At 45.2% G+C, this 27,867-nt stretch overlaps 1 protein-coding gene across 9 annotated transcripts in view; it reads left to right on the plus strand.

Annotated features, from left to right (window-relative positions):
- POLR3H (RNA polymerase III subunit H) overlaps nt 1-24,388 on the plus strand; it is a 56,812-nt gene extending 32,424 nt beyond the window's left edge. For all 9 annotated transcript variants that reach the window (XM_088468073.1, XM_088468072.1, XM_088468076.1 and 6 more), the window contains 2 exons: nt 21,102-21,309; nt 22,467-24,388. In XM_088468073.1, coding sequence (XP_088324199.1) covers nt 21,102-21,309; nt 22,467-22,520 — 262 coding nt within the window. In that variant the 3' untranslated portion in view covers nt 22,521-24,388. The remainder of the gene's footprint in view (nt 1-21,101; nt 21,310-22,466) is intronic.
- The last annotated feature ends 3,479 nt before the right edge of the window (nt 24,389-27,867 follow it).

The following is a 27,867-nucleotide window of genomic DNA, read 5'->3' on the forward strand; positions in this document are numbered from 1 at the left end:
TCATTGGTTGATAGTCACCCTTCTCATGTGCCTCAGCACTGAAAAGGTAGTAACAAGAACCAAAAAAAGCCAGGAACCCCAAAACCACTAGTACATTTCTAACAACAATCATCCAAAAAAACAGAACAATTAGCATAAGCAATAAACTTGTCCATGACCTTGTGCCTAGAAGACTACTCGTCTATCTGGGAAAGCATATCTAGAGTTTTGCCACCTACTCCAAACACTGTCCTATTTAGCTTCAATCTTGTTGAACTGTGACACGAACTAGGCACAACCATGCAGTAAAATCTGCCCCATGGGAGGCCATTCCAGAGCAGGCCACGCATACTTTGGCTAGTGTGCACAAATTAATAACATATATTTTCTACTATGGTTATTAAGAACATTATCATCCAAAATACCCAGACAACAAGCCTTAGGTGTAATAAGGGATGCAGGAATCCCAGTGTCCGATAAAACCTCTTTAACTTTACCCCAAAGGTATGAACTGTAGGACATACCCAGAGAAGAAGCCAAAATGTACCATTAGGTGCCTGACATTTTAGACACTGGCTTGATTCACGACCTTCAAACTACAATAACCGAACAGGGGTTAAATACAATCTATGCAACAAAAATAATTGAGTTTGTTGAAACCTTATGAAGGCGGTGGAGATGCGAGGCTAATCAAGGGCTCTGTCCCATTCACTATCATTCAAAGGACCCACATCTGCCTCCCATTTCTCTTTGAGATATAGTAACTTAGATTCATGATAGTTTGACATGAGATAAGAGTAGATGAAGGATATTTACCTGCGAGAACCTAATGACAAGAGAGTCAACTTCATAGGGAAAGACTGTATATCAGGCGGCTCCTTGCCGAACTGAGCATTTAAGGTGTGCCTGAGTTGTAGAAATCTATAGAAATATGAACCCGGTAAGCTAAATTCATCCCACAACTGAGAGAAGGATTTAAGAATAATGTTCTCATATAAGTGCCCCAAAGAGGTAATTCCTCTGGGCCCCCACACCTCTCTATATTGAAGAGAGAGGTGTGGGGGCCCAGAGTTCAATTCGGGCAGTGATCTAGAGTTCCATAAGGGGGTATCTGGATCTAGACCTTCAAACTGCATAACACCAGAGACCAACTTCCAAATTTTAATGGCCTGTATTAATAATGGGGGCATGGATCTAGTAATTTTACCACTCAATAGGGCCTGCAAGAGCGTATGCCCAGGAGTTGCCAGTAATGAATGTAAAGCTTCGGGGGAATTATCTTTAATCCAAATCCTCATGTGTGCAAGCTGTGCAGCATAATAATACAAACAGAAATTTTCAATTTCTATGTCAGAGGCATAATCAATGCCTCTGACATAGAAGCAGGGAAGGAATTAAGCTCATATAAATTGTTATACAGTTCTAGTCATTTAGGAACAAAGATTAAGCATGTTTTATATAAACTTCCATAGGGACACCATCGGTGCCTGGAGCTTTACCATCCGCCCCACCCGGAAACCCCCCCCGGAAAGGAATTAATTGCCATGTCTACTTCCTCCAAAGTCAATGGGGCATCTAGAAAAGACTGAGCCTCTGAAGATAAACAGGGGAGCCTAAGTGAGGCAATATAGGTTGATAAATCTGACATATGATATTACAAGTCAGTTGAGGATTATACATTTCTTTATAAAAAGACGGAAACCTCTGCTACGTCTGATATCGAAGTGGCTACCAACCTGTCTTCTCTAAAAACTTCTGAAATGGTATTAGTGGGGAGCTCAGCATGGACCAAATGTGGTTAAAAAAGTGCCTGGCCTGTCAGCATAGACATAATGAGAACTAGCTCAAAACTGCAACCTACGGTTACTCCTGTCCAATAAGTGAGCGGACCAAGCCTCTTGAGCAGCCAGCCATTTAATTCGAGAGGCATCTAATTTATCTTCAAGGTAGCTTAATTCACGATGTTTACACTTCTATTCCAGTTCAGCCTCTCTTGTCCTATAATACTTTTTAAGCTCAGCAACCCTTTTCAACAAGGTCCCTCGCATGAAAGCCTTAAAAGAATCCCAGACTATGTCAGGGGAGGTTGACTCACAATTATTGTCAAAGAAGCCTGTCCATAGGGTTTCAAGTTCAGACCCTGCCCCCATCTGCGATAGCCAGGATGTGTGCAACTTCCAAAATTTCTGTCCCATGGGGCTACACAAATCTAAGCCCAGTATCAACGGGGAGTGATCTGAAACACCCTTTTGTTTTATATTAAATTTTAGATATTTTGGGAAGCAAGTAGTCGGAGACCAGGGCCAGGTCCATCCTGGAGGAGGAGTAAAATGAAGAAGAAAAACAAGAAAACTGGCGCACTCCAGGATGTTTTTCCCGCCAGGCCAGCCCAGATCTGCCACAAACCTAGCACAACCACTACCCCTCCCCTGTACAGTGGCTCTTGAGGACTCTCGCCAGCTATACAGAGCTGCATTTAAAACGTTGTTAAAGTCCCATAAACAAAGCCCAGAAGTGTTGGGGGAGCCTGCAACAAATTCAGTTGCCTTTTTCAATATATCATAGTAAAAAGGAGGTGGAATATATATGGCCAGTATAAAAAGTGGAGTAGAATATATCAAATCTAAAAATAGATATCGCCCTTTAGAATCTGTTTGAGCCTTAAGAGTACAAAAGGTACAGATTTTTTATTTATGAGCACAGACACACTCCTCTAGAAGCGGCCTTGTGGGAGGCATGGTATGTCCACCCTACCCAGGGTCGTTTTAGTGAGAGTAGTTTACCCCCTACCAAATGAGTCTCTGTTAGACGAGCAATATCTGGACTATATTGTCTAAGTAACTTAAGAACCAGGTAGTGTTTGATTGTGTCATTAATTCCCCATACGTTCCAAGTCAAAATATTCAACATTAGTACACAAAAACATAGGGAGCTGACAGGAGGCTGCCTGACACACTATATCCCCTGACACGAAAAAATAAGAACAACCAACCAGTATAGTGCAAAAAAAAAAAAGGGAGTACCATATAATCCTAATACTATAAATCTTACGAACCAACCCCCACTCTGTATACCACCCCTAACTTTGGCATACTTGATTCCCAAAATATAAATTCTAAACAATTGTAAGTTTTAGGTTCAGGTTTTGTAAGTATATTTTGTAAGGGCAATAAGACCGAATAGTCACCAATGCAAGTGGGCTCTCCAGCAGTAATAAGGCTAATAGAACATAGCAAAATGAAGTATTATGAAATGCATTTCTTGCTAAGGTAAATACCCTAACGGTAATACACCCTCCCATATACATAACCACATTTTGAGACGGTATTTATGGCATACCTATCACCTCAACATGAATAAACTATATGAAAAATGTATAGAAGTGAGGTAGAAAATAACATGCATTATATGATACAACCTGCCTATAGGCAGTACACAGAATTAGTGAGGAGCCATTTGTCTTCCACCACCGGGCATCCTGCGATCCAACCAGGATGCAGCTTTGTGAGGGGAAGCGAAGAACTTAGACTCCCTATCCACTACCAGTTTAGATGGGAACAACATGGCATACTGTATGTTCAATTCTCGAAGACTTCTTTTAACAGGGAGATATTTAGCCCCATCTTTCTGGACCTCTGCTGCAAAATCCGGGAACACCGAAACCTTCACACCATTACGTTCCAATGGACCCTTCACCCGAGCCAGACGAAGCACTGAGTCACGATCTAGATAGTGAAGGAATTTTGTGATAAAAGTGCGTGGAGGGGCACTTGGTGGCAGTGGCCTAGTAGGAATACGGTGCCCCCTTTCCATTATGCAGAAGAGTGTAAAGTCTACCAACAGGAGGCTTCCACAAAAAGGCTAGGTACTTATGCTACCTAAAATCCAGTAATGGGTGCCACAGCTGCTAAAAATAGAACCAGGAGACCAGCACAGCAGGTACCGGAGGTGTAAGTATAATTGCAGAGAGAGAGGTACAGTAGTGAGCTCCACAGAATATACAGCAGAGCGTCCCAGGGCCAGAACAGAGTCCCCAGCAAACAGGCTGAAGGAGAGGTAAGTACTCACTAAGCCACAGCAATGGACACTCCCTCAGAGGTAGATGATGATGATGATGTTGCAGTTCCGGACAGAGATAACAAAATACTGGGCCGGTTATTTACTTGTCAGGCACCACCAGAGGCTGCTCCCCCAGTCTGGAGGAGATGAAGCTAAAGAGTGCATCTGTAATGGCGTCCAGGAGGCCTTCGGTGGAGTCGCGTGACCGGGAGCTGCAAACCTCGGGTACCCTGTCTGCAGCGTCACTGAGGAGACCGGGCGAGGGGAGCAGGCACAGATTCGCCGGCAGTGCAGTCCTGAGCAGGATACAGCCGCAGCAGGGACATCCGGAAGGAGCACTGGCAGGCTTACGTGGCCGGGAGCTCAGCAGGCCTTAGAGTGAAGAGGAGCTGCGCTGTAGAGACGGACACCGCTGCCGACCACCGCAGGCAAAATAACAGGACCCTGGGAGCGCGTACAGCCGAGGCCAGCATACAGGCACCACAATCTGGGCCACAGGAGCTAAGGTCAGGAGAAATAGCTGGAGAGCCTACAGAACCAGCTGCCTACGCCACTGCTGCCGTGACCACGCCCCCACTACAGAAGATTTTTGCCAAGGCACACCATCTAGTGATGCAGCGTGCATGACCAATGGAAAAACATACACATTGGCCCCCACAGGAATAAAACTCACTACATTACAAGTGCGCTGAGCTGACTGCTGCGGCACTCTTGACAATCGCTCACTACACACTAGTTGAAAAACACTGTTCTAGAAGATAATAGCTAGAGTCTGATTGCTATGGGCAAACCCGTACCTTAGTACATATACCCCGAAGTCCTAGTAATGGGGATCTCATGTGCTTGATGGAGATGACTAGATACAGCGAGTGCGCCTCAGAGAAGAGGACCTTCCAGCTGTGCAGTCTGGGAAATGTAGGGGTTTGGACAGCTATCCCCATTAGCACTAGGTACTAATAGGAGTAGTGCTGGCACATTACTTACATTCTGCTTAATACAATTGGGACAGGAGGTACTTTTGTTCATTTATAGTTAGTTATTATTAGTTCTGGATGCTGATGTCAGAGGCACAGGGGGAGCTGTCAGGAAGATAGTGAGTCACTGTTTTTCAATGCAGAACAGGAATGCAGTTATTTGGGTGTGTCTGCCAGCTTATTCCCTGTTTTCCTGATTTGCTGAAGAAGTAAAAGATCAGCGTCACTCAATATTCAGTAATAATTCAATGGGTTCTGCAAATTGAGTTTTAGCAGCTGTTGTGGAACTACAAGTGACCAGCATGCTGAAGTAGGTACACAATTGGCCAAGAGTCAAAGGTGACCAGTATTTGCCTTCTTGCTAAAATAAATAACCCAGTGCTCCCACAACTACTGAGATGTAATAAGTAACTGACTTAAACCATTCTAATCACATCCGTATTACTAATTTCTACTTCAGGGTCCATAGGGTATCCACAGGATACCTTGGGGTATAGGTGTGACGTCAGTCGCAGGGCACCAAAGAGTTAAGCTTTCAGCCTCCCAGGATGCACTAGGTCCCCCTCCTATACCCCGCCCCCGGGCCAAGGCACCCCAGTTTAGTTTGGTGCCCGGCCGGAGTCGGGTGCACCTGTTGGAGTGGGGGCTAGAAGAGCCCCTGAAGCTTATTCTTCATGCAGCTGTGGCTGCACAACTGGATGTACAGCATGGACAGTCAGTCCTGACGTCCATGCTGTCTTCCCTACACCCCGCCGGTACCAGAACGCCGGTACTGATCCGGGGATGCTGGTGGGCGTCTGGGGTCACAGCTAGCGGTGACCCCAGATGCTCCGGACCATGGCCGGATTCAAGGGGGACAGAGGTAAGCAGCGGGGTCCCGCGGTGGGTCCCCGCTGATCACATGGTCCTAAGTCCCCAGGCAGGGGGCTCCCTGGGGACTGGCTGCAGCGTGGAGCCAGGCGACCAACCTGCGCTTCCACTACCCCCTGGGACAGCGGACCGCAGCAGAGCGGTAGCGCTGCGGCGTCCCAGGGGTTAAATGCATGCCAGGGGAGCCCGCCTTCCCTGTCTCACAGCCGGCGCCTCCCCCGCTGCACACAGCCCTCTCTGCATGCTGCCGACTGGTCCTGTGGCAGCGCTCCTCCCCCAGGCCAGCCTCCTCTCTGCTCCTTGGCGGCCATCTTCTCCAGAACGCATGGTGAACGCTGCTGGAAGCGCTGGACGGAAGCATCGTGGTCTGGGTCCCCCCGCATACCTCTCCTCCGCTGTGGTCAGGTCTGTGTATGCAGCGCTGTGTCCTACCAGGCCCTGTGTCTGTGTAGTTGAGTGATCAGCGCTGTTAGTGCAGGAATTGTTATTTCTCTGCATTGTATGTGACTGTGCTAGCGCTGCTGCCTGTAATCTTTTCTTCATCTAAACTGTCAGCTTTATTACTGTCCCTGTTCTTTCTGCTAAAGCCCTTGCGGTGCGGTGCTGCAGGGTGGTCTCTCGCCTATTTAATACTTAATTGGTGAGAGAGGTCACATACGCGGTGCCATCATGTCTGAAAGTGATTTTCCACTCCGGCTACAGTGTACCACGTGCAAAGTACCGTTAGCGGAGGGGGAGGGTAGCGCGGAGGGCCTTTGCCGGCAGTGTTTGTCCATGGCGCGGCCTATTACGGTTACAGCACCGGTACAGGAGCCGCCCTGGGCTTGTTTCGCTCAGGCGTTAACAGCTTTAGTGGGCCAGTTAGCTCCGCAGCCCGCGTTTACTCCGATGGGTTTGTCCCAGCAGTCTGTGGTGTCGTCACCCATGCAGGGGTTCCCACGACAATTGGTGGTACCCCACAGTCTCCCTATTTCCCCGCTCCCGGGTTCTCAGGAGCCAGCGTGGGTTAACTCCCTGACGAGTTCTGTACAGCACTTGTCGGATGTGTTGCAAGGGGAGTCTGTGATGCGGTCTCATAAAAGGCCGGTGGCGTCTCTGTCCGCTCCTTATGAGGATGACGAAGGGACGTCTGATGATGGGGAGATTCTAGATCCTTACGATCAGGAACCTCTCCATACTAAGGACGCTGATGCTAAGTCCAAAGTATATATTCCTGGGCTTATTCGGGCGGTCCGCACAGCCTTGGTGATTGAGGACGAAGTTCCCCCAGCGGCTAAATCTAAGTATGCCTTTTTCAAAGATGTGAAGGGCGATGCCACAGTCTTTCCTCTTTCGGGTCAGTTGGTGGACCATTTAGAGGAGGCGTGGAAACAACCTGGCAAAAGATACCAGCCGCAGAGACGCCTGGCGGTGGCTTATCCGTTCGCGGATAATTATTTTGCGAAGTGGGAATCCCCTCCACAGGTGGATTCTCACGTGACCCGTCTTGTCCGTAGTGCCACATTGCCGATGCCATCCATGTCCTCCCTTAAGGATGCTACGGACCGCAAGGTAGAAATCTGCCTGAAGTCCGCTTATTCCCTTGCAGGGGGGGCAGCACGGCCGGCTATGGCCATTTGCTGGGTTGCCAGAGCGATGGAGCGCTGGGCGGATTCATTAGAGGCTTCTTTTGAATCCGACTGTCCGGCCGATCAGGCGGAGTTGATTGGCAATCTCCGTGATTCGGCCACCTACATCAACGAGGCGGCTCTGGACATTAGTACTCTGGTGTCTAGAATTTCTTCAGCAGCGGTAGCTGCTCGTCGCACCTTGTGGCTGCGATCCTGGAAGGCGGACGCAGATTCCAAGAAAGGTCTGGAAGCGTTGCCGTTTACCGGAGAAGTTCTCTTCGGTCCGGATCTGGACAAGATTGTGGCCACGCTGGCGGCAGCCAAATCTGCCTGTCTCCCGTCGGCCGCTGCTCCTTCTGGTTCGGGACCATCGTCCTTTCGGTCATCTAGGGCCCAGGGCAGGCCCAAACCACAGTCGTTTCCTCGACAGGCTGGCCCTAAGAAATCGGTCAAGCCCCGGAAGCAGGCATGGAGTACCAGACGTCCGGCCCCCAAGCCAGTTGACAAGCCTGCGGCCTGACGGTCCGGGCCTCCCTTTGGGGGATCCCAGGGTGGGAGGCCGCCTGCTACAGTTCGCCCAGTGTTGGTCGACCACTACGACAGACACTTGGGTTCTGGAGGTGGTTTCTCACGGATACGCCCTCTCCTTCCGGCACAGACCCCCGGCTCGCTTCTTCACCACGGGTCTCCCATCAGACCGGAACAAGGCTACGGAGCTGCGGAAGGTATTGCACACTATGCTCCAGGCTGGAGTTATAGTGGCGGTTCCATTCTCCCAGAGGGGCCAGGGTTTCTATTCAAATCTATTTTTGGTACAGAAACCCAATGGGTCATATCGTCCGATTCTCAACCTCAAAGCACTCAACAAGTCTTTGCGGGTCCCGAAGTTTCGGATGGAGACCCTACGGTCCATCATTCTGGCGCTGGAACCTGGGGACTACTTGGTGTCATTGGACATACAGGACGCTTACCTGCATGTCCCTATTCTTTGGCGCCATCAACAGTTCCTCAGGTTCGCAATCAGCAGCGACCACTTCCAGTTTCGGGCGTTACCTTTTGGCCTGGCAACAGCACCACGTGTTTTCACCAAGGTGATGGCGGTCATGGCGGCTTCTCTGCGGCTGCAGGGAGTCCGCATGTTGCCGTATTTGGACGACCTGTTATTGGTGGCAGGATCTCCAGAGCTCCTGTTACGCCACTTGGACCTGACCATTGCACTGCTGCAACGGCACGGCTGGCTAATCAACTGGCAGAAGTCCACTCTAATCCCGTCTCGGAGGATTCTGCATCTTGGAGCCTTATTGGACTCGGGACAGCAAAGGATCTTCGTGACGGAGGACAAGATCTCTGCTTTACAGTCAAGGGTGCGCAGTTGTCTGCACAGCCGCCGGGTGTCCTTACACTCGGCGATGAGGTTACTGGGCTCCATGGTGTCGGTGTTCGACATGGTGGAATACGCCCAGTTTCACTCCAGACCTCTGCAGCACCTGATCCTGTCCAAGTGGAACGGGCTGACTCAGTCTCTGAAGTCCCAGACGATTGTGCTCACCCAGGAGGTTCGCCTGTCCCTTACGTGGTGGTTACAGACGACCCACCTCAACAAGGGACGTCCGTTCTGGGTTCCAAATTGGGTCCTGTTGACAACGGACGCCAGTCTTCGGGGCTGGGGAGCAGTTTCGGGTCCACACTTGTTCCAGGGCAGGTGGACGCCGACAGAAGCGGAGCTTCCAATAAATATCTTGGAACTCCGTGCGGTCTTCAATGCTCTCCAGCAGGCACAGCGGTTTCTCCAGGGTCGCCCGGTGCAGGTCCAGTCGGACAACGCTACCACCGTGGCCTACATAAACAGGCAAGGAGGAACTCGCAGTCGGGCGGCTCTCGTAGAGGTCTCTCGGATCCTGGTTTGGGCGGAGCGCAATCTTCCGGCCATATCAGCGGTCTTCATCCCGGGAGTGCTCAATTGGGAGGCGGACTTTCTAAGTCGCCAGGACGTTCATCCGGGGGAATGGTCCCTGCACCCGGACGTTTTTCAACTACTGGTGGACAGGTGGGGTCTTCCAGAAATCGACCTCATGGCGTCCCGGCACAACAACAAGTTGCCGGTGTACGGGTCTCGCACAAGAGACGAAGGGGCGTCTCTGGTGGATGCTCTGTCCGTCCGGTGGATGTTCCGGTTCGCATACCTGTTCCCTCCGGTCTCCCTTCTTCCACGGGTAATCCGGAAAATCAAACAGGAAGGAGGGACGCTCCTGTTGATAGCTCCCGCGTGGCCCAGACGGCACTGGTTCTCAGACCTTCAGGGTCTGTCCGTGGACATTCCTCTGCGGTTGCCGCTACGACCGGACCTTCTGTCTCAGGGTCCTTGCCTTCACCCGGACCTGACTCGGCTGTCTTTGACGGCGTGGCTGTTGAGACGGCCATGCTGAGGTCCCGGGGGTTTTCCAGCTCTGTGGTGCGTACCATGTTGCGAGCTCGGAAACCGTCTTCCGCGAGGATATACCATCGCGTGTGGCATACGTTCTTCCAGTGGTGTCGACCGAGAGGTTATGCACCGCGGGAGTTTCGTCTGTCTCGGATTCTCGCCTTCCTGCAAGCGGGACTAGATCATGGGCTTCGCCTTGCTTCTTTGAAGGTACAGGTTTCGGCCCTATCTGTCTGGTTTCACCGTAGGATTGCTACAATCCCGGATGTGCGCACCTTTATGCAGGGTGTTCTCCGCATTCAGCCGCCCTTTGTTCCACCTGTGGCGCCTTGGGATTTGGCTGTGGTCCTGAGGGCTCTCCAAGGACCGCCGTTTGAACCACTGGGCTCAGTGGATCTTAAATGGCTAACAGCTAAGACTGTTTTCCTTCTGGCCATTGCTTCGGCCAGACGTGTTTCTGAGTTAGGGGCTCTTTCTTGTAGACCCCCTTTCTTGGTTTTTTATGGGAACAGGGCAGTGCTCCGCACTCGGCCCGAGTTTCTTCCCAAAGTTGTTTCCCAGTTTCATATTAACGAGGAAATAGTTGTTCCGGCCTTTAACTCACCGGGTCTTTCCGTGGGTGAGGCCTCTTTGGATGTTGTGCGGGCCTTAAGGACTTATGTTGACCGCACTTCTTCGTTTAGGAAGTCGGACGCTTTGTTTGTCCTCTTTGGCTTCCGTAAAAAGGGTTGGCCTGCTTCAAAGCAAACTTTGGCAGCCTGGATCCGTATGGCTATTTCTGAAGCTTATCTTCATGAAGGCCTACCGGTCCCTCCTTCTCTGAAGGCTCATTCCACTAGGTCTGTGAGTCCTTCGTGGGCAGCTCGACGTGGTGCCTCGGCAGTTCAGATCTGCAAGGCTGCTACGTGGTCTTCTGTCCATACCTTCGTGAGGTATTACAGGTTTGACACCTTCGCCTCTCAGGATGCTTCCTTCGGGCGGCGGATTCTCCTTTCTGCACAGGAGCGTCCCCACCCTTAAAGGATACTGCTTTGGGACATCCCCAAGGTATCCTGTGGATACCCTATGGACCCTGAAGTAGAAAATATGAGATATGGTAAGAACTTACCCTTGTTATCTCTATTTCTACGAAGTCCATAGGGTTCCACAGGACTCCCGCCCTGTCGCACCTGTGCTGCAGATGGGCTTTGCTCTGGTCACCGGTTTTCCATCTCCCTCTGGTGAGAATGTGATTCTTGTATGTGTCCATATCTTTGTTCTCTCTCTTCCTTCTCCTCCTCCGGCCTATGGCTTGGTAACTAACTGAGGTGCCTTGGCCCGGGGGCGGGGTATAGGAGGGGGACCTAGTGCATCCTGGGAGGCTGAAAGCTTAACTCTTTGGTGCCCTGCGACTGACGTCACACCTATACCCCAAGGTATCCTGTGGAACCCTATGGACTTCGTAGAAATAGAGATAACAAGGGTAAGTTCTTACCATATCTCATATTTTAAGGTGTGCTAGGAATCCTATGTGTAAAGGTGCCCATACACTGTGCAATATAGCAGCTGATCCGAATGATTGGTACGATATCGTTGCTATATCTTACCGTGTGTGGGTATGATTATCGGCCTGTGCGCGGTCCTGTGGGATCGTACATCGCACCTCCAGATCTTGCAGCATGTTCACTTGATCTGGAGATGCGATGTACGATCCCATGCAGCGCTACGCGGATGTGGCGGGGTGCAGGCATATCTGACAGTTGGGCATCCGATCGCTCCGTGTGTGGGGACTGCCCCATATGTCAGCCGTCGGATCGCAGGTCCACCGTGTATGGGCGGCCTTAGTTTCTTCTATCTTTCTGCTAGAAATGCTGAGCACCTGCCTCCAGTTTTATCATTGGCATTTTACTTCTTTATTACAACATGCACTATGTGTTTGGCCAAAGAGGAAAAACAAAACTGATCTTCTATATCTCACAGCGGAAGAGGTGTGGGCTATGAGTGAAGTCGGCCTTGACAAGAGCATACAGCAGTCTCTATTTGGAAAATGAGTAGAACTATTTGCATTAATAATGTATTATGTTAAGTGTTTTCTCTCAGGGTAACAGTTGCATAGAGCAACTTTTTTTATTTTGCTAAATCCATTGTGCACATGGTACTATGCCAAGGTGGTGATGAAATCAGAAGCTGATGTATAATCTGGTAAAATAAGATGATCACCTATGGGCCAATCCTAAACGTCATGTTAAGTGTCCAATTTTACTACACACAGGTGCTCCAATTGTAAATGATCTGACAATGGGCTGTATTCAGAGGTAGACGCAAAGGCTGTTGGTGTTGCATGTTCTCACGCATCAGATATGTGAAGTTATGCAAATGGCGCAGCTGCCGTCTTTTGTACAGAGACACCCACCACTGGTTTCTTAGATCCGCTACAAAGACGTAGCATGGGACGAACATCGGTCACACCATCAGACCCCTGAGCAACCCTGTGGTTGCTCAGAATGTCTGTTGCAGCCAAGTTGTCTGGGCCAGTGACACTGTATTTGATGACGCAGTCACTGGCTGTGACATGTCCCCCGAAACGGTTGTGACACGTCTGTGTTTTTGTCACTCCTCCCATACCACTTGTAAGTGCGGCTCGGACGCATGCGCAGTAGACAAAACATCGCCCTATGTAAACAAACCCTGCGTCACCTTTGAATTAGGCCCAATGCCACCCTTCACAATGATCACTTCCAGCATCAGGACATGGATACAGTCAGAAAATTAACTCTCATGCTGATCATGGTGACTAAATGCATTTATAATTGATCATATCACTATCAGGCTTGTAGTCACATTTATTGATGATGATCTTGAAAGTCTTTTGGCCTACGCAGAACTAGTTTGATATTGCACCATGTGTTATCTGACCTACATTTACTTAAGTGTAGGTAATCAATAAAGAAAATACAGCCTCTTAGGACATAAGTCATCTAGTCTTTGCCAAATATACATTTCATAAATCTAATCTCATGTGACAAATAACTCGTTAGAAATTTTAGTTTGTCATTATTTATTCAACAACAATATATAAGGGGTCTATGTACTAAGCCTTGGATGCATATAAAGTGAATGGAGATAATGTACCAGCCAATCGGCTCCTAACTGCTATGTCACAGGCTGTGTTTGAAAAATGACAGGAGCTGATTCGCTGGTACGTTTTCTCCGTCCACTTTATCTCCATCGAAGGCTTAGTAAATAAGCCCCCAAAGGCCTGATATAGAGATTTACGCTTATGCATTCTGCGATCTCTTAAGCATCACAGTTGCTACAATATGCTAATGCCTTCCAAAGCTTAGAAGAGCATAGGGACACCCACTGCTGCCTTTTCTTATCCATTCGATGGCATACAACAGAGTTAACATCGATAAACATTGACCAGTCACTCAGCCTACAAGTCAAGTCTGACCAGCCGCAAACAATGCAGCTCTCCTGACACACAGCGGGCTCTAATGCTGCAAAGAAGATCGCAACGGCTGATGTATGTATTTCCATTAAAACTGCATTTAAGCGGTGAGACACACTTGCATTGTTCTAACTACCCCCCCGCCCCATTACCACCTGCCAAACGTTGACTACCTGTCACTCACTTTTCGGGTGGTTCCTATGTGTGAGAGTAATTGGAATGCAATTGCACAGTGTGCATTTGCAAACAATAGCTCGATCTGCTAAATTATTGGCTTTGCGTGAATCTCTGAATCCGGCCCTAAGTACACCCTTTATGTGTTCTATATTAATAATAACAGGTCATTTGTACCACAGGGCTGGAGTCAGGGGTTTGATTCCAACTAGAGCTCGTTTGTAAGTTAGCATGGATTTCCTTTAGTTCCTCCAAAGCATACTGATAGGATATTTGGCATCCAACAAAAATGAACCTGGGTGTATACTGGGACTTATGTGAGGGCAATGACTGAGGGTACCAAAGATGGCTGCCTTCCCTTGCAAACATGTGAAGTGATTTGAGTCTTATTGGCATAAACATGATCTCGCCATATAGATTAATATACTTATCATTCTAACCACTTACTGCTAATAAATTGCACTTTTTGTTCCGGAAGATGTGCTACCGTCTATTTATAATAGCGGTACATTTGGCAGCTTGGTGTGAACCAGTCAGGCTTCTGTTAACACCAATGAGAAATTACATCTGCAGTGCAGCAGAGAAGCAATTGTTGCGACTCATCAGTTTAGAAAGAGTTATGAGGCACTTTCCAAACAATTTGAGATCTACTGTAATATTATTTAGAAATGAGGCTGATAAAAGGGAGTTGCCATTCTTTTCCAGAGTGGGCATCCCAGAAAATTCACACAAATATTCATGAAATGCCAAAGAACTCTAAAGCTACATCCAGAGATCTACAGGGCTGTATCATCATGGTAAATGTTAAAGAAAGTGTACTAGATGGGTTAAGTGCGCGATCCCGGCACACAGAATGCCAGCGGTCACAATACCGGATCCAGAATTCTGAAGGATGAAATGCAGCTGCAGGGAAGTAAACTAACCCCTCTCTCCTGCAGCCTAACCCTCCACTCCTGCAGCCTCACCCTAGTGCTAACCCTAATCCTTAAACTTACCTTCGGGATCGCGGCCACCGAGATTGTAGAGCCGGTCTTCTGACCTTGTTGGGATTCCAGCATAGGTATTGTGACTGCCGGCATTGTGTGTGCTGGGATCTGAACTACATTCGTTCTGGACAGAATGAAAGAATTTTGATTTGTAATGTTGAAGCCATATTCAGGGAAGACCAAAAACCACATGTCACAAACTCAAGCATGCAGTTGGAATGGTGGAAGAAGAATCAATGTTTTTGAATGGCCAAGTCAAAGTCCATTCAAATGCCATTCAATGTCAGTGACCTGAAGCATAGTGTAAGGACTGGGCCAACATTCCTCAAATTTAATGGAAGAGCCTGCTGGTCATACAGAAAATGATTTCCTGAAGTTTTGGCTATTGAAGGTGGTCCTACTGAATCGTGAGGTGTACTTACTTTTCCCACACGTGGCTTCATCAATTTTACTTGTGCAATACCAAGAAAGGTTAGGTTATTTACTGGCGCTGGAATGTTCTGCTATTCCTAGCAGCTATGAAAAAAAAGGATAGTCAAACCCTTACAACATAAATAAATATATAGTACATAGCGCTATGATGAAAGATGATATACAATATTCAATGGCACAATACCAAATGATTTTAATACCAAAAATTATAATACACTTCTTAAAAAAATTACTTTAAACCAATTCTGAAGCAAGCAAATGCCTGACCCACATAATGTCCACACAAACATGCCTGTTCCTATAAGCACTTCCGGATGTGTGATAACACCAAACAATAGGCAATAGACACCTCTCTCGTTTTGGAGAGACACAGGGATTGTCCAATGAATTTATAATTACCAGTTTCCTTCACCGATAGAGGAGTGTTCCTTTAGTTATAGAGTCCATACACAGCATTAGGAATCCTCAAAGTAAACTGTACATCTGCCAGGATTGGATTCATACACAAAGTTCCAAGAATACTGTAAATCTTTGTGGTGTATCTGGAAAGCTGGTTCAGGCTTTTGCAGGTAAAGAGGACAATTGTATAAGGTCACTTGTGGGTGGGCTGGGCCCCTGACACGTTTCGCTGTCTTTAGTGTGGCAGCTTTTTCAACGGTGGTAATGGAAGGTCCTTATACCCCTCTAATTAGTACTGATCGTTCACATATGGATCCATCTAATCCAACTTCTCTAATCCTAAAACAAGACAAAGATATAAAGGAGGCAAACCTATATGCCTAGTTCATTTTACTTATTTCACAGAAATACAATTTGAATAATTTCGTTAGATCATATGAAAATGAGTATTACCACCTTCCGTTTTCGTGCTGTCTGGTCACCTGATATACGCATTGTATCGTGTGGCTCTGGACTAGTGCTCATTCTGGACCGTGTATCTCCGTTTCCAAGGTAATTTTGTTTCGGCACGCCAATTTGGTCCACGAGATCACGTGTTTATAAATATGTGACCGCGTCTGTGACCTTCAACCTACGCAGTCACGTGTTCGGAACCATGCGATCGCATACAGCGTCATCTGTGTGCTCCAACTACTGCGGAGACACTACTCTGAGCTCTGTCCTCGTGGGATTTTGCATGTGATCCCACTATTTGCCAATTATATTGTTTAGGTATGGCAATTATGGGAAATGTAGCCAATGTGTTCATAAGACATTTGTCATTATTATAGCACATGTACGGATGGTAATTCCATTCTATTACAAACCATTGTCATCTGATCATTACATTTAATAAATATACAGTTTACATCTCTTAATATTAAAAGAAAACCAAATCAAAACATAAACCATCGATTGTTGTACAGGATCGCCCAATCGGTCCTATTCCTGGCTACTGAACTATGTTATATCACTTTTATACCAGAGCTAAAACCCGGGTTATTGCAGGGTTAACCCAGGTAGCTCCTTGGTGTAAAAGGGGATAGGGTTGGATTTCCAGGTCGGCCGAGTGACCCGGGAATCCAACCCAGGTAACTTGCAGGGTTTAACACAGGAATAATCCAGTGTAAATGGCGCGATCCGGGTCACGATGACCTGAAGTGCGCCGCATCCCGGCCAATTGGCAAGCTTTAGTGGCGCTTGAAGATGACGTCATCTCCATGCTGGAAGAGCCGTGTCGCTGGAGACCCGGCTCCGGTGTGAACGCCGCCGACATGGGAATTTCCCTTGTCGGCAACACTGTTAAATTCCGGGACAACCTCCGGGTCAGACCCGGAATTTAGGTATAAAAGCAGGATTACTTATATATGTAAATAAGTCTAATTATTACACATTTATCAATCAGACAAATATATTAATTCGGTTAGGTAGAAAAAATATCTTTACTACAGTTAGTATTCAGTATACAATCAATAGGTAATCATTCTATTTTTCCATATAGTCTTTGTATAGACCATTGATTTTGATCCAAAGTCAAACATCGATTTTTACATTTTTTTGATTTTTCCATTTATTGGTGTCTTTGGAAATATTGGGATGGTAAAAAAGAGACCATTTACTGTTGGCCTGTATATGAAATTCCTATGCATAACTTTTTGATGTGGTAATCTATCCTGTATTGCATCACATAAATCTCTACAGTTAACAATTTGGGATAGTCACTCTATGATCGATGAGATCTGATTAGGATAATTATATTCCAACACGTGTCATGACCTGGTACGTGTCGTCGGAATAAAGGGAAAGGGAATAGAAGAGTGAGTGGGAAAGGCCCGAAATAGAGAATAGAGTAGATGTCAGACAGAACTCTGAGTGCAACTACTGATGTGGGTATAATAACTGGCAGAATGGTAATCTACAGTGCCTTGCAAAAGTATTCACCCCTTTTTGCTTTTATCATGTTTTGGTGACTCACAACCTGGAATTAAAATGGATTGTTCGAAGGTGTGCATCATTTCATTCACAGAACATGCCTACAACTTTGAAGTTGTGTTTTTTTTTTTTTTTTATATTGTGAATCCAATAACATTTAGGACAACATAACCGAAAACTTCAGCGTGCATAACTATTCACCCCCCTAAAGTCAGTACTTTTTCGAGCCACTTTTTTGCGGCAATTACTGCTGCAAGTCCCTTTGGATAAGTCTCTGAGCTTGCCACATCTTGTCCCTGGGATTTTTGCCCATTCCTCAAGGCAAAACTGCTCCGGCTCCTTCATGTCGGATGGTTTCCGCTTGTGAACAGCAATCTTCAAGTCTGACCACAGATTCTCAATTGGATTGAGATGTGAGCTTTGACTAGGCCATTCCAACACATTTTAATGTTTCCCCTTAAACCACTCGAGTGTTGTTTTAGCAGCATGCTTCGCGTCATTGTCTTGCTGGAAAGTGAACCTTCGTCCCAGTCTCAAATCACAGGCAGATTGAAACAGGTTTTGCTCAAGAATATTCCTGTATTTAGCACCATCCATCTTTCCCTCGACACGAATCAGTTTCCGAGTCCCTGCTGCTGAAAAACATCCCCACAGCATGATGCTGCCACCACAATGTTTCACTGTGGGGATGGTGTTTTGGGTGATGGGATGTGTTGAGTTTGCGCCAGACATAGCGTTTTCCTTGGTGGCTGAAAAGTTAAATTTTTGTCTCATCTGACCAGAGCACCTTCCTCCATACATTTGGGGAGTCGCCCACATGCCTTTTGGCAAACTCAAATCGTGTCTTCATATTTTTATCACTAAGTAATGGCTTTTTTTTCTGGCCACTCTTCCATAAAGCCCAGCTCTATGGAGTGTACGGCTTATTGTGGTCACATGCAGTCTCTGCTGTGGAACTCTGCAGCTCCTTCAAGGTTACCTTTTGGTTTCTGTGCTGCCTCTCTGATTAATGCCCTCCTTGCCCGGTTTCTGAGTTTTGGTGGGCGGCCCTCTCTTGGCAGGTTTGTTGTGGTACCATGTTCTTTCCATTTGATGATGATGGATTTGATGGTGCCCTGGGGGATCATCAAAGATTTGGATATTTTTTTATAACCCAATCCAGAATTGTACTTCTCAACAACTTTGTCCCTGACTTGTTTGGAGAGCTCCTTGGTCTTCATGGTGTGATGCCTCTTGCTTGGTGGTGTTGCAGCCTCTGGGGCCTTTCAGGAAAGGTGTGTTTATACTAACAGATCATGTGACACTTAGATTTCACACAGGTGGACTTCATTTCACTAATTATGTGACTTCTGAAGGTAATTGGTTGCACCAGAACTTTTGAGGGGGCTTCATAGCAAAGGGGGTGATTACATATGCACATGCCAATTTTCAAAATTTTATTTATAAAGCTTCTTTTTTAAATATATTTTTCTCATTTCACTTCACCAAATTAGACTATTTTGTGCAGATCCATCACATAACATTCAGATAAAAAAAAATGAAATTACAGGTTGTAATGTAACAAAAAAGGTAAAAAGCCAAGGGGGGTGAATACTTTTGCAGGGCACTGTAAATCACCATATTGAGTTCTACCGCTTTGTTTATTCTTTCTGGATAGATGGAGTCCATTTGGAACATCCAGAAGAAAACCTCTTGTCTGCATAAGTTTATATATCTTTCTCCCCCTCTTCTTGTTCATGGGATATATTCAATCCCTATCAATTTCAGGCAACAAGGTTCCCCATTATGGTGGTCACTAAAGTGTCTGGACACACTATGTGACTGGACCTTTTAGGGTATTTCTACGGTGTTTGAGAAATCTAGTTCTGAGCATTCTAGTTGTTCTCCCAATATTTTTGAAATTAGTCACATAGCAGCATGTATATAACACAACTCGTGTTACAGTTAATAAAACTCTTGATTTCTTAGGTTTTATTCTCGGAATTAGTCCTAATGGAAGTTTTTATTCATAACATGATTACAGGTTTGACATCTATTGGCCCCACATTTATAGAAACCTTTTGGGTTTAGGTTGTAACCAGGGAATTTCTCCAGTCTCCTTTTTTGGAATGTCTATGGGTTTCAGGAAGCTCGGTGCTAATAAAGATTTTAAAGATCTATTTTTCTTAAATGTGAACACTGGTTTTTGTGGAATAAGATCATTTAATATATGATCCTGACATAGAACACATTTTTTCCTTAATCATTTCTTTTAAATTAAAAACATTATAAGTGGATATAAATGCTACTTCCCTCTCTCCCAATGGATCTTTGTTATCTTCTTTTGTTACTAGTTTTTGTTCCAAAAGTTTATTCCTATTTAGGGTTTTCACTTCCTACTGGATACACCACAAATACTTACAGTATTCTTGGGATTTTGTACATCTGCCAGGATTGGATTCATACACCGTTTACTTTGAGGATTCCTAATGCTGTGTATGGACTCTATACCTAAAGGAACACTCCTCTATCGGTGAAGGAAACTGGTAAATATATGTTCATTGGACATTTCCTATGTCTCTCCAAACGATAGAGGTGTCTACTGCCTATTGCTTCGTGTTATCACACATCCGGAAGTACTTATAGGAACCAGCACGTTTGTGCGGACATTATGTGGGTCAGGCATTTGCTCGCTTCCGAACTGTTTTTAAGTCATTTTTTAAGAAGTGTATTATAATTTTTTTTATTAAAATCATTTGGTATTGTGCCATTGAAAATAATCTTTCATCATGGCGCTATTTATGTACTATATATTTAGCAATTTTACTTACAGCATTTTTTTTTTTTTTTCAATAAATGACAAATTACAATATGCTATGGGTTTTTTTTAACTAGATTTTATTTTCCAAATTTTAGAATTATTTATTGAATTTTTTGATAATTTATATGCTATAAAATTTCAAATTGGAAAGAGGATGTACTGTTTAACATGACTTTGGGTGTCTTTGATTGTTTAACTTCTTTGGCACCCGATCCATTATAAAACAATGTACATTTCTGCCTGAGCAAATTTCGGGGAACATATATGGGTTGGGTATGAGATGCCGACGATCAGAATACTGACAGCGACATCCCGTCAGTTTGAGTGCAGGTAACTACTCTAACCCCTCTCTCCCGCAGTCTAACCCTAGCCGGGATTCTGACTGCTGTCAGGATTCCGGTACCAGGATTATGAGTACCGGTATCCAGTCCACAGGGATGCTGAATACCTCCCACTTATACTTAAATATCCATTTTATATTTTGAAGTTGTAGGAAGACTTTTTTTTTTTCTTTTTTTTTTTTTCCCCTTTCCTCTTACTATATAGTTAATATACAGTAAAAATGACAGTGTAGTAGTAATCTGTAGTATTGAGCAGCTGGAGGTAAGGATTATGACCGTGGAGCATTGTGGGGATAGTTAGAGGGATCACGGCACATATTTTGCTGCAGGGTCCTGTGTTGTTTAGATCACTGATTGGCCTGTAATGCAGGAGTATGCAAATTATTGAGTAAATCAGGAGATGGCACAATCTTTTGGGGAGCTAGGTAAGATGAATTGATTACAATAGTAATTATTCCCCAAAATGAAGGATAAGCAGTCATTTTTTTTTTTTTTTTAGTGCATTAGGTTTCTGGCTTATGGATAATGGCGCCAGCATTCTCATATTCAACATAGTCACTGTCAAAAAAATGATTACATACATATGGGATTCGTCCAGCCATGATTTTATGTGGAACAAGTCATTTTTATTTGTCCTTATCGCCTCTACACAAGTGATGAAGCAGAGCAAGTGTGGGTATGGGAGTACGAGACAGAGGAAGGGGCTCATGATCTGTACATGGATATTGGAGAGGACATCAGGTTCCGTGTGGTTGATGAGACCTTCATAGACACCTCTCCAACTGGACCCAGCTCTGCCGAAGCTTCCTCCTCTTCTACTGCAGAGGAGACACAACGCAAGGAGGCACCATATACATTAGTGGTGAGAGGCACAACATCTATTATATTACAGTATATGTTTTCTCTTTGTGTCAATTCTTTTCACAAACAAGAGAATCCGTAACATTCTACAGATACACATACTGTGTGTGTGTGTGTATATATACATATATATGAGAGAGAGAGAGAGAGAGAATACAGTGTGCAGCCGCACACACTTCTGCAATGTAAGAGGATGCTTGTTCATAAAGCACTGATAGCCCTTATGGAAGTGCAGATACAATATGCTAACAGAGGCCAGTAACAAGCACAGAGCCATAGTTATAAACAAGATACTTATCAGAAGCTGCATGAACAGCTTTCAGATCAGATAAGGCATAGTAATGAGCAGGGGCGCCGAGAGGGGAGGGATTGCATCTGCTTCTAATTACCTGGGCTTGTTAGGGGAACCCATGTCCACCCTCGTACCCCCCTTGCTGAGCTGCAGTGGGGTTAGGGAGGCTACTGCCGCTGAGCAGCTGCAGTCTCCTCTGTTTGTGGGGCGGAGCTATCATGCCCTCTACCCCCCTTTGATTTGCCCCTGCGTTTAGGCTACCCCCCAGAAACTTACCCTGGCTCTAGATGCCCGCATCGGCTCTACAGACCGGATAGCCACCAGCTTATAACTGTGAAAGCGCCCATGCTTTCTCTTTTCTATTTATAGTTGTGTATCGGGACACAACTATAAAAGTGCACTCTCCACTCCATGCTAATCCCCTCAAGGTGAAATCTCATTTCTGCTCTGCCAAATTATACACACCTATGCTGTGCTTCGCAAGGGAGAATCCTCCGCCCAAGTCCGTACAAACCAGCTATTCTGCAAATTTCCCTTAGTGGAAAGCTAGAAACACTTGTGCATACTGAGGCACTCTTCTAGCTGGTTTTGCCCTTTGTAAATAATGTTCAGTGTAAGAAAATTCATGGATACTAAAATGCACCCTGCAGTGTTAATAAGGTTTTTAACAGTCTCCCTCCTAGATCACCCATTTCTGTGTATATGTATGTGTGTGTGTGTGTATATATGTGTATATGTATATGTATATATATATATATATATATATATATATATATATATATTTCTCTATTTATCTATCTTGTTTTTGCATGAAATAAATAATACATTTGAATGCTAAAACCTGTACTTGTTTCCATTCCATTTAGGGTTCCATAAGCGAGCCGGGGCTGGGCCTGCTTTCCTGGTGGACCAACAACTGAGGAATAACTAAGTTTTATTGTGACTGTTAAATTCCATAAGCCTCTTCAATACTAAGGACTAAATGACCCCTTTGCTGTAGCCATCGGAGGTCATTACTAAGCTATTGAGACAAATGGAAGCTTGTGAGGCTTATAAAATCAAATGCTGTTGTAACCTGATTTTAAGTAAGAGAAGAAGCATGATTCTCCTACTAAGATTTTCACACATATATTGTTCAGATTCCTTAAACACAACCTCAGAGTGTCCCAAGCTGATTATTTCAGTACTGTAGCATTATCTAATAAAAGTGATGAGACTGAAACCAGCAAATCAGATTCTCTTATTTAAAGCTGCAGAGCCTATCAAGCTCATCCCCGAAGAGAGGGTTATCTGTTCTCGAACCTTCCCTCCATTAACATGAAGGCAGCGGAAAGGGGTTAGGATTCCTGTTGTAAATTATGATTTTCTGCATTTTTTTTCTTCTTTGCATTATTTGTCATACTACTGTGGTTGCCATGGTAGTCGCATAAAACTTGACAAACTAAAATAATAGCTGTTTGAAGAAAAGAGAAAAAAAAATCATCAACATATATCTTACAGTAAATCAGAGGTATTTGTTAATTAAACCCCACCCCACACACTAAAAAAATAGGGATTTTAGCTGTAAGATCAATGGTACTAAGGGGTATATTTACTAAAGTGCGGGTTTTTAGAAGTGGAGTTGTTGCCCATAGCAACCAATCAGATTCTAACTATCATTTATCTAGCACCTTTTAGAAGATAATTGCTAGAATCTGGTTGCTATGTGCAATAACTCCACTTCTAAAAACTCACTTATACCCCTAAGGTCTGTATTCAATTAGGTGCGAAAGTTACGTTTTGCAAAAAGCGTTCGCCGATACAAACTTTTTGCGCATATGTGCGTATCCCGCTATCCAATTGCCGGAGTTTTCGCATGTGCGTAAACTTCATAGGCAGAAATCGTCAAAGTTTTCACCATCTCAGAGGCAGGTGATAAAATGTGCAAAATCTCTTTTTTTTGGCTAAAAATGTGGGGACTTGGTTCAGAACCCTTTGGACACCCCTCATAATGACCAATTAGGCAAACAAAATTAAATTAGCTTAATTCCCCCTAATAATGACACACATCATTTTTGGGGTGAAATTTAAAAAGTGTTGGAAAATGAGTTTAAAGTACTGGGTCACGTATTTGGGCTGCTGTATGGATGGGACAGCAGTTTTAAACATTGCAGGTGCCTGCAGCAATTGTATTTTTACCATTTTTTAAAACTGCACTTTATAGACACAAAAATATACTAGCACCCATTTTAATGTAACCCCAATTTAACTACAGCAATTATTTTTTCCAAAAGAAATTGCTTTATATTTTTCCACACTTATGCAAATATGCATATAACAGCCATTTGACTCATTTATATTATACTAGACTTATATTAGGGATATTAATACACTGGAAATCAAAATAGAAGTTTAAGTTAGGCTTTTTATGGGGTACAGACTGATTTCCCCAAAATGTGCTGTACTTTTTGCTAGTTTCACCATGCACAATTATTGCACATATGTGGTTTTGCGTGTTTTGCAATTGGATCGGGTGAAAAGCGGGAGCGCGCATTGAGAAAGTATGTAAAAATATTGCATCAAAACTGGCGAATGCGGCGATAACTTTTCGCTATACGCAACTTTGCACCTAATTGAATACATCCCTATTGTTTTATAAAAATAAATTTTTTTGAACTGAAATGATGTGCATTATGCAGTATCCTCTTCTCTGCATATCTGTAAAGATTTTAAGTGATTTCATGTTGCTTTTCATTTTATTGTTTAAAGGATGTAATAAACCTGAATTGTATTTATAGCTTGTAACTTCTATGCACGTTTGTGTTTTTATTGCTAGTGGCAAAGCAGTGACTTCTGTGCACCTGTGCGTATGCGCGTATGCTTAGTGGAAGTCCTACATCTGTCACATGAGTAATTTAAACCGCTGCTGAAAAACTGCTGGGGTACTTTGCAGAACTTTTCAAGCAGTGGTTTTCCTGATCGCAGGAATATCTCTAGCAGTTCTGCTGCTGGAGACACTTTTCTGTGCCAATACTCTGAGCACAGCTCTGTGGGAAACCCTGTGAGAATAATCCTTATTAGGACCATATTTGTGAAATTGGGAGCTAAAGCCACGTACACACTAGACAACGATATATTGAACAATAATGATATTGTTCAAAATATCTGCTAGTGTGTATGTGAAAAACGACCAGCGATGCGCGCTCCCTCTCGTCGTTTACAATACCCCAATCGGCTGTACATGCAGCCCAATCTGGGGATATGGTGAGCAGTGCCATGCTGCTAAATGTGTGTATACACTTGCCGAGGCCGGGCCCGCTGATGACCATATCGCCGCATACACACATCATGTATTGTGTATGCAGCTTAAGAGCCCTGCAGCAAAAAACAGCAGACCCTTCTTACTCTTGGACTTAATACAGAATTTACAGAATCCTGCATTATATTGTTTTGAATCCTTTGCCCCTTATAAACTATATTTCTATGCGGACATATACATGGAAATGTGTCTCTCACTGTTTACTGAAATAATGTGAAAACGGGGGTTTTCACATTATTTTAGTATCTCATGACTTCTCTAAAGGGCAATTGGAGTAGAATTCACAAAATTCTACTCCAAACCCTAATTATCACATACTGTTAGTGAGCAGATCATATTTCCCATACTTGTAATGGGAAATATGATCTGCCCAGATTTACTAAATACAGTATATATTGTAAAAAATACCGGGGGAAGCCCTGTGATAATACCACCTGGAGATGGGTTTCCTGCGGTTTCCCGACTCCTGCTCTGGCAGGCAGAGCAGAGCCAGGACCTGGCCCCCTGTAATTAGATTGGTGCTCAAGTCAACTGGTCTCTGGGCTCCTGCACAGTGATCCTGGGGAGCTGTTGCATAGAGCAGCTGAGCGGGGTCACAGTGCAGGAGCCGGGGTCAGACCAGCTGACCGGTGCCCCAGAGGACATCACCGGAGCACCGATCACTAAGGTAAGTTTAATTTGAACGGGGGGGGGGAGAGAGGGGAATAGTGGTCTGCGGTATCCAGCGGCGCAGACACATTCTCCCTGTATTTTTTCCAAAAAATATAGGGAGAATGTGCGGACTGGGATTCACAGGGACCGAGCTTTACTGCAAGCTCTGTCCTTGCATGTGGATTGTAGTAAATAGAGCCCTCTGTCACCAGTTATAACAAAACCGAACATGCCAACAAGATGAGCCAGAATTCACAATCTGGAACAGAGTACATGAAGGTAGACAATGTGGAAGTTCAGTAAAGTGATTGATGAATTTAGGGCCTGATTCAGACCCACTCGCGAGCGGCTGTCCGCTCGCAAGTGGGTCGATGTTCTGGACTGAGCATGCGCACGACGGAGGGAGCTCTGTCGTGCGCATGCGCCAGACGCGACGAGCGAAGGAAAGTCCTTCGCTCGTTGTGTCTGATCAAAGGGGGCGTGCTGTCGATGTTGATTGACAGCATGCCCCCTTTGGTAGGCGTGCCTCCCTGACGGGGGCGTTCCCACGGGAATAGCCAAAAATGATAGAGCCAAAATCACTCCGGAGCTTGCGGTTGAAAACCTCAACCGCAGGCTCCGGCTCCCAGTTTCGATGGTCGCGATGGTCAAGACCATCGCGGCCATCAAACTGCACGCTCGTATAGCCTGTGGGTGGTGACCCACAGCTATACGAGCGTCCAGGAGGACGCTCCATTTTCATGGAGGCCGGCCCTCATTCAGAGCGTGCGGCTCTGAATGAGGGCCTTAGTCCTCCAACTTTTGTATTTACATTTTGTTGAAGCTCTCCACACAGTGGTAGTAGTAGGTGCTGATATCTGCACTCTTCTCTTTCACTCTGTGCAATGATTTGTTTCATAAACGTCCAGTAATTGGCCGGCAAATTATTTTTTCTAAGCAAAGTGAATGAAATGGATGTGGTGCAGTTACTTCAATAGGGCAATTTGTTTTCCCCCATAAACCTTATTATTGTTCACACATACATACAATTTGTATTTCTGAATATCTGCTAAGAATATACATGTAATTAGTAACGCAAGCAACAATAATATTAGCAATAACTTCCAGGGAGAATATAAATAACATTCTAAGCATAGAAGCTACAATAGCACTGATCACCTTTTGTTCTTTAATATCTTCAATAGAAACCTAGTGGGTCTCCTAGTGGGACGCAGCAGCTTGGTCGGACACAGTGGAGTGATGTCATTTGTCTGTATAAACACAAAATTACCCCTGTTGCTGTGCAAAAACAAGGGGAGCACAAATAAGAGACAGATATAGATGGTTAACCAGCAGCTGTCACTAGGTGGTTGCCACCACCAACACTAAACGAACAACTAAAATTTATATATATAACAGCGCTTGGTCTCCCATCGTAACAGTATTATATTCAGCAATAAAAAAGGAGGAAGGAATATTGAAGACTATACTTAAATGAAAAAGGTAAAATCGCACTTTTAATAAAACATTAATGATTCTAATTTAATACAATAAACATAATTTGCGAGGACTTCCGGTTCCGGGTTGATGGAGTGAGGCAGCTCCGTATCAGGGCTTCTGCACCGCGTCCCAGTTAAACCCTTTACAAGGCCACCCCAGCCTCGAAAACACCTCACAACCCGTCCCTAAGTGCAGCCCACTACCTACATTGACAGGTTTGTCTACACCCCGCAGCACCCGACCACTCAGACTCCCCGGCAGGAGAAGCGCCGCATCCAATGTGGCGCCAGACTCAGATGGGCTGTCCACGGCTTCTAAGAAAGCGGCTGTGGAAGGCGAGGGATCATATCCCTATAACAGTGTTGGCTAACCTTGACACTCCAGCTGTTGTGGAACTATATATCCCAGCAGGCCTGCCACAGTTTTAGCATGCCCTAATAGCAAAACTGTAGCAGTGCATGCTGGGTTATGTAGTTCCATAACAGCTGGAGTGTCAAGGTTAGCCAACACTGCCCTATAAGGTAAGCCGTGCACCAGACGCCCCAGCCACCTATGGTGACAGTGGAGGCTATCAAGTGGACGATTACCCCGCTGCTCACACAGGCGGTGGCAGACATCACAGGCCAACTCAGCAGGCTCACGCAGAGAGTCTTAGACTCTGAGCAGCAATTGGTAGCAGCACAACATGAGAGAGAATCCTGTAGGTTGCCTATCTCGACACCTCATAAGGAAAATTACCAATTATGGAACAATGTCAACGACCTTGAAAATAGGTCTAGACGGAATAATATTAGGCTAGTGGGGGTTCCTGAAACCGTCAAAGGTGCAGCACTTGACCA

The sequence above is a fragment of the Taudactylus pleione genome, unplaced genomic scaffold (assembly GCF_031769625.1).
Source record: "Taudactylus pleione unplaced genomic scaffold, aTauple2 ptg000080l, whole genome shotgun sequence".
In the NCBI taxonomy this organism is placed as follows: domain Eukaryota; kingdom Metazoa; phylum Chordata; class Amphibia; order Anura; family Myobatrachidae; genus Taudactylus; species Taudactylus pleione.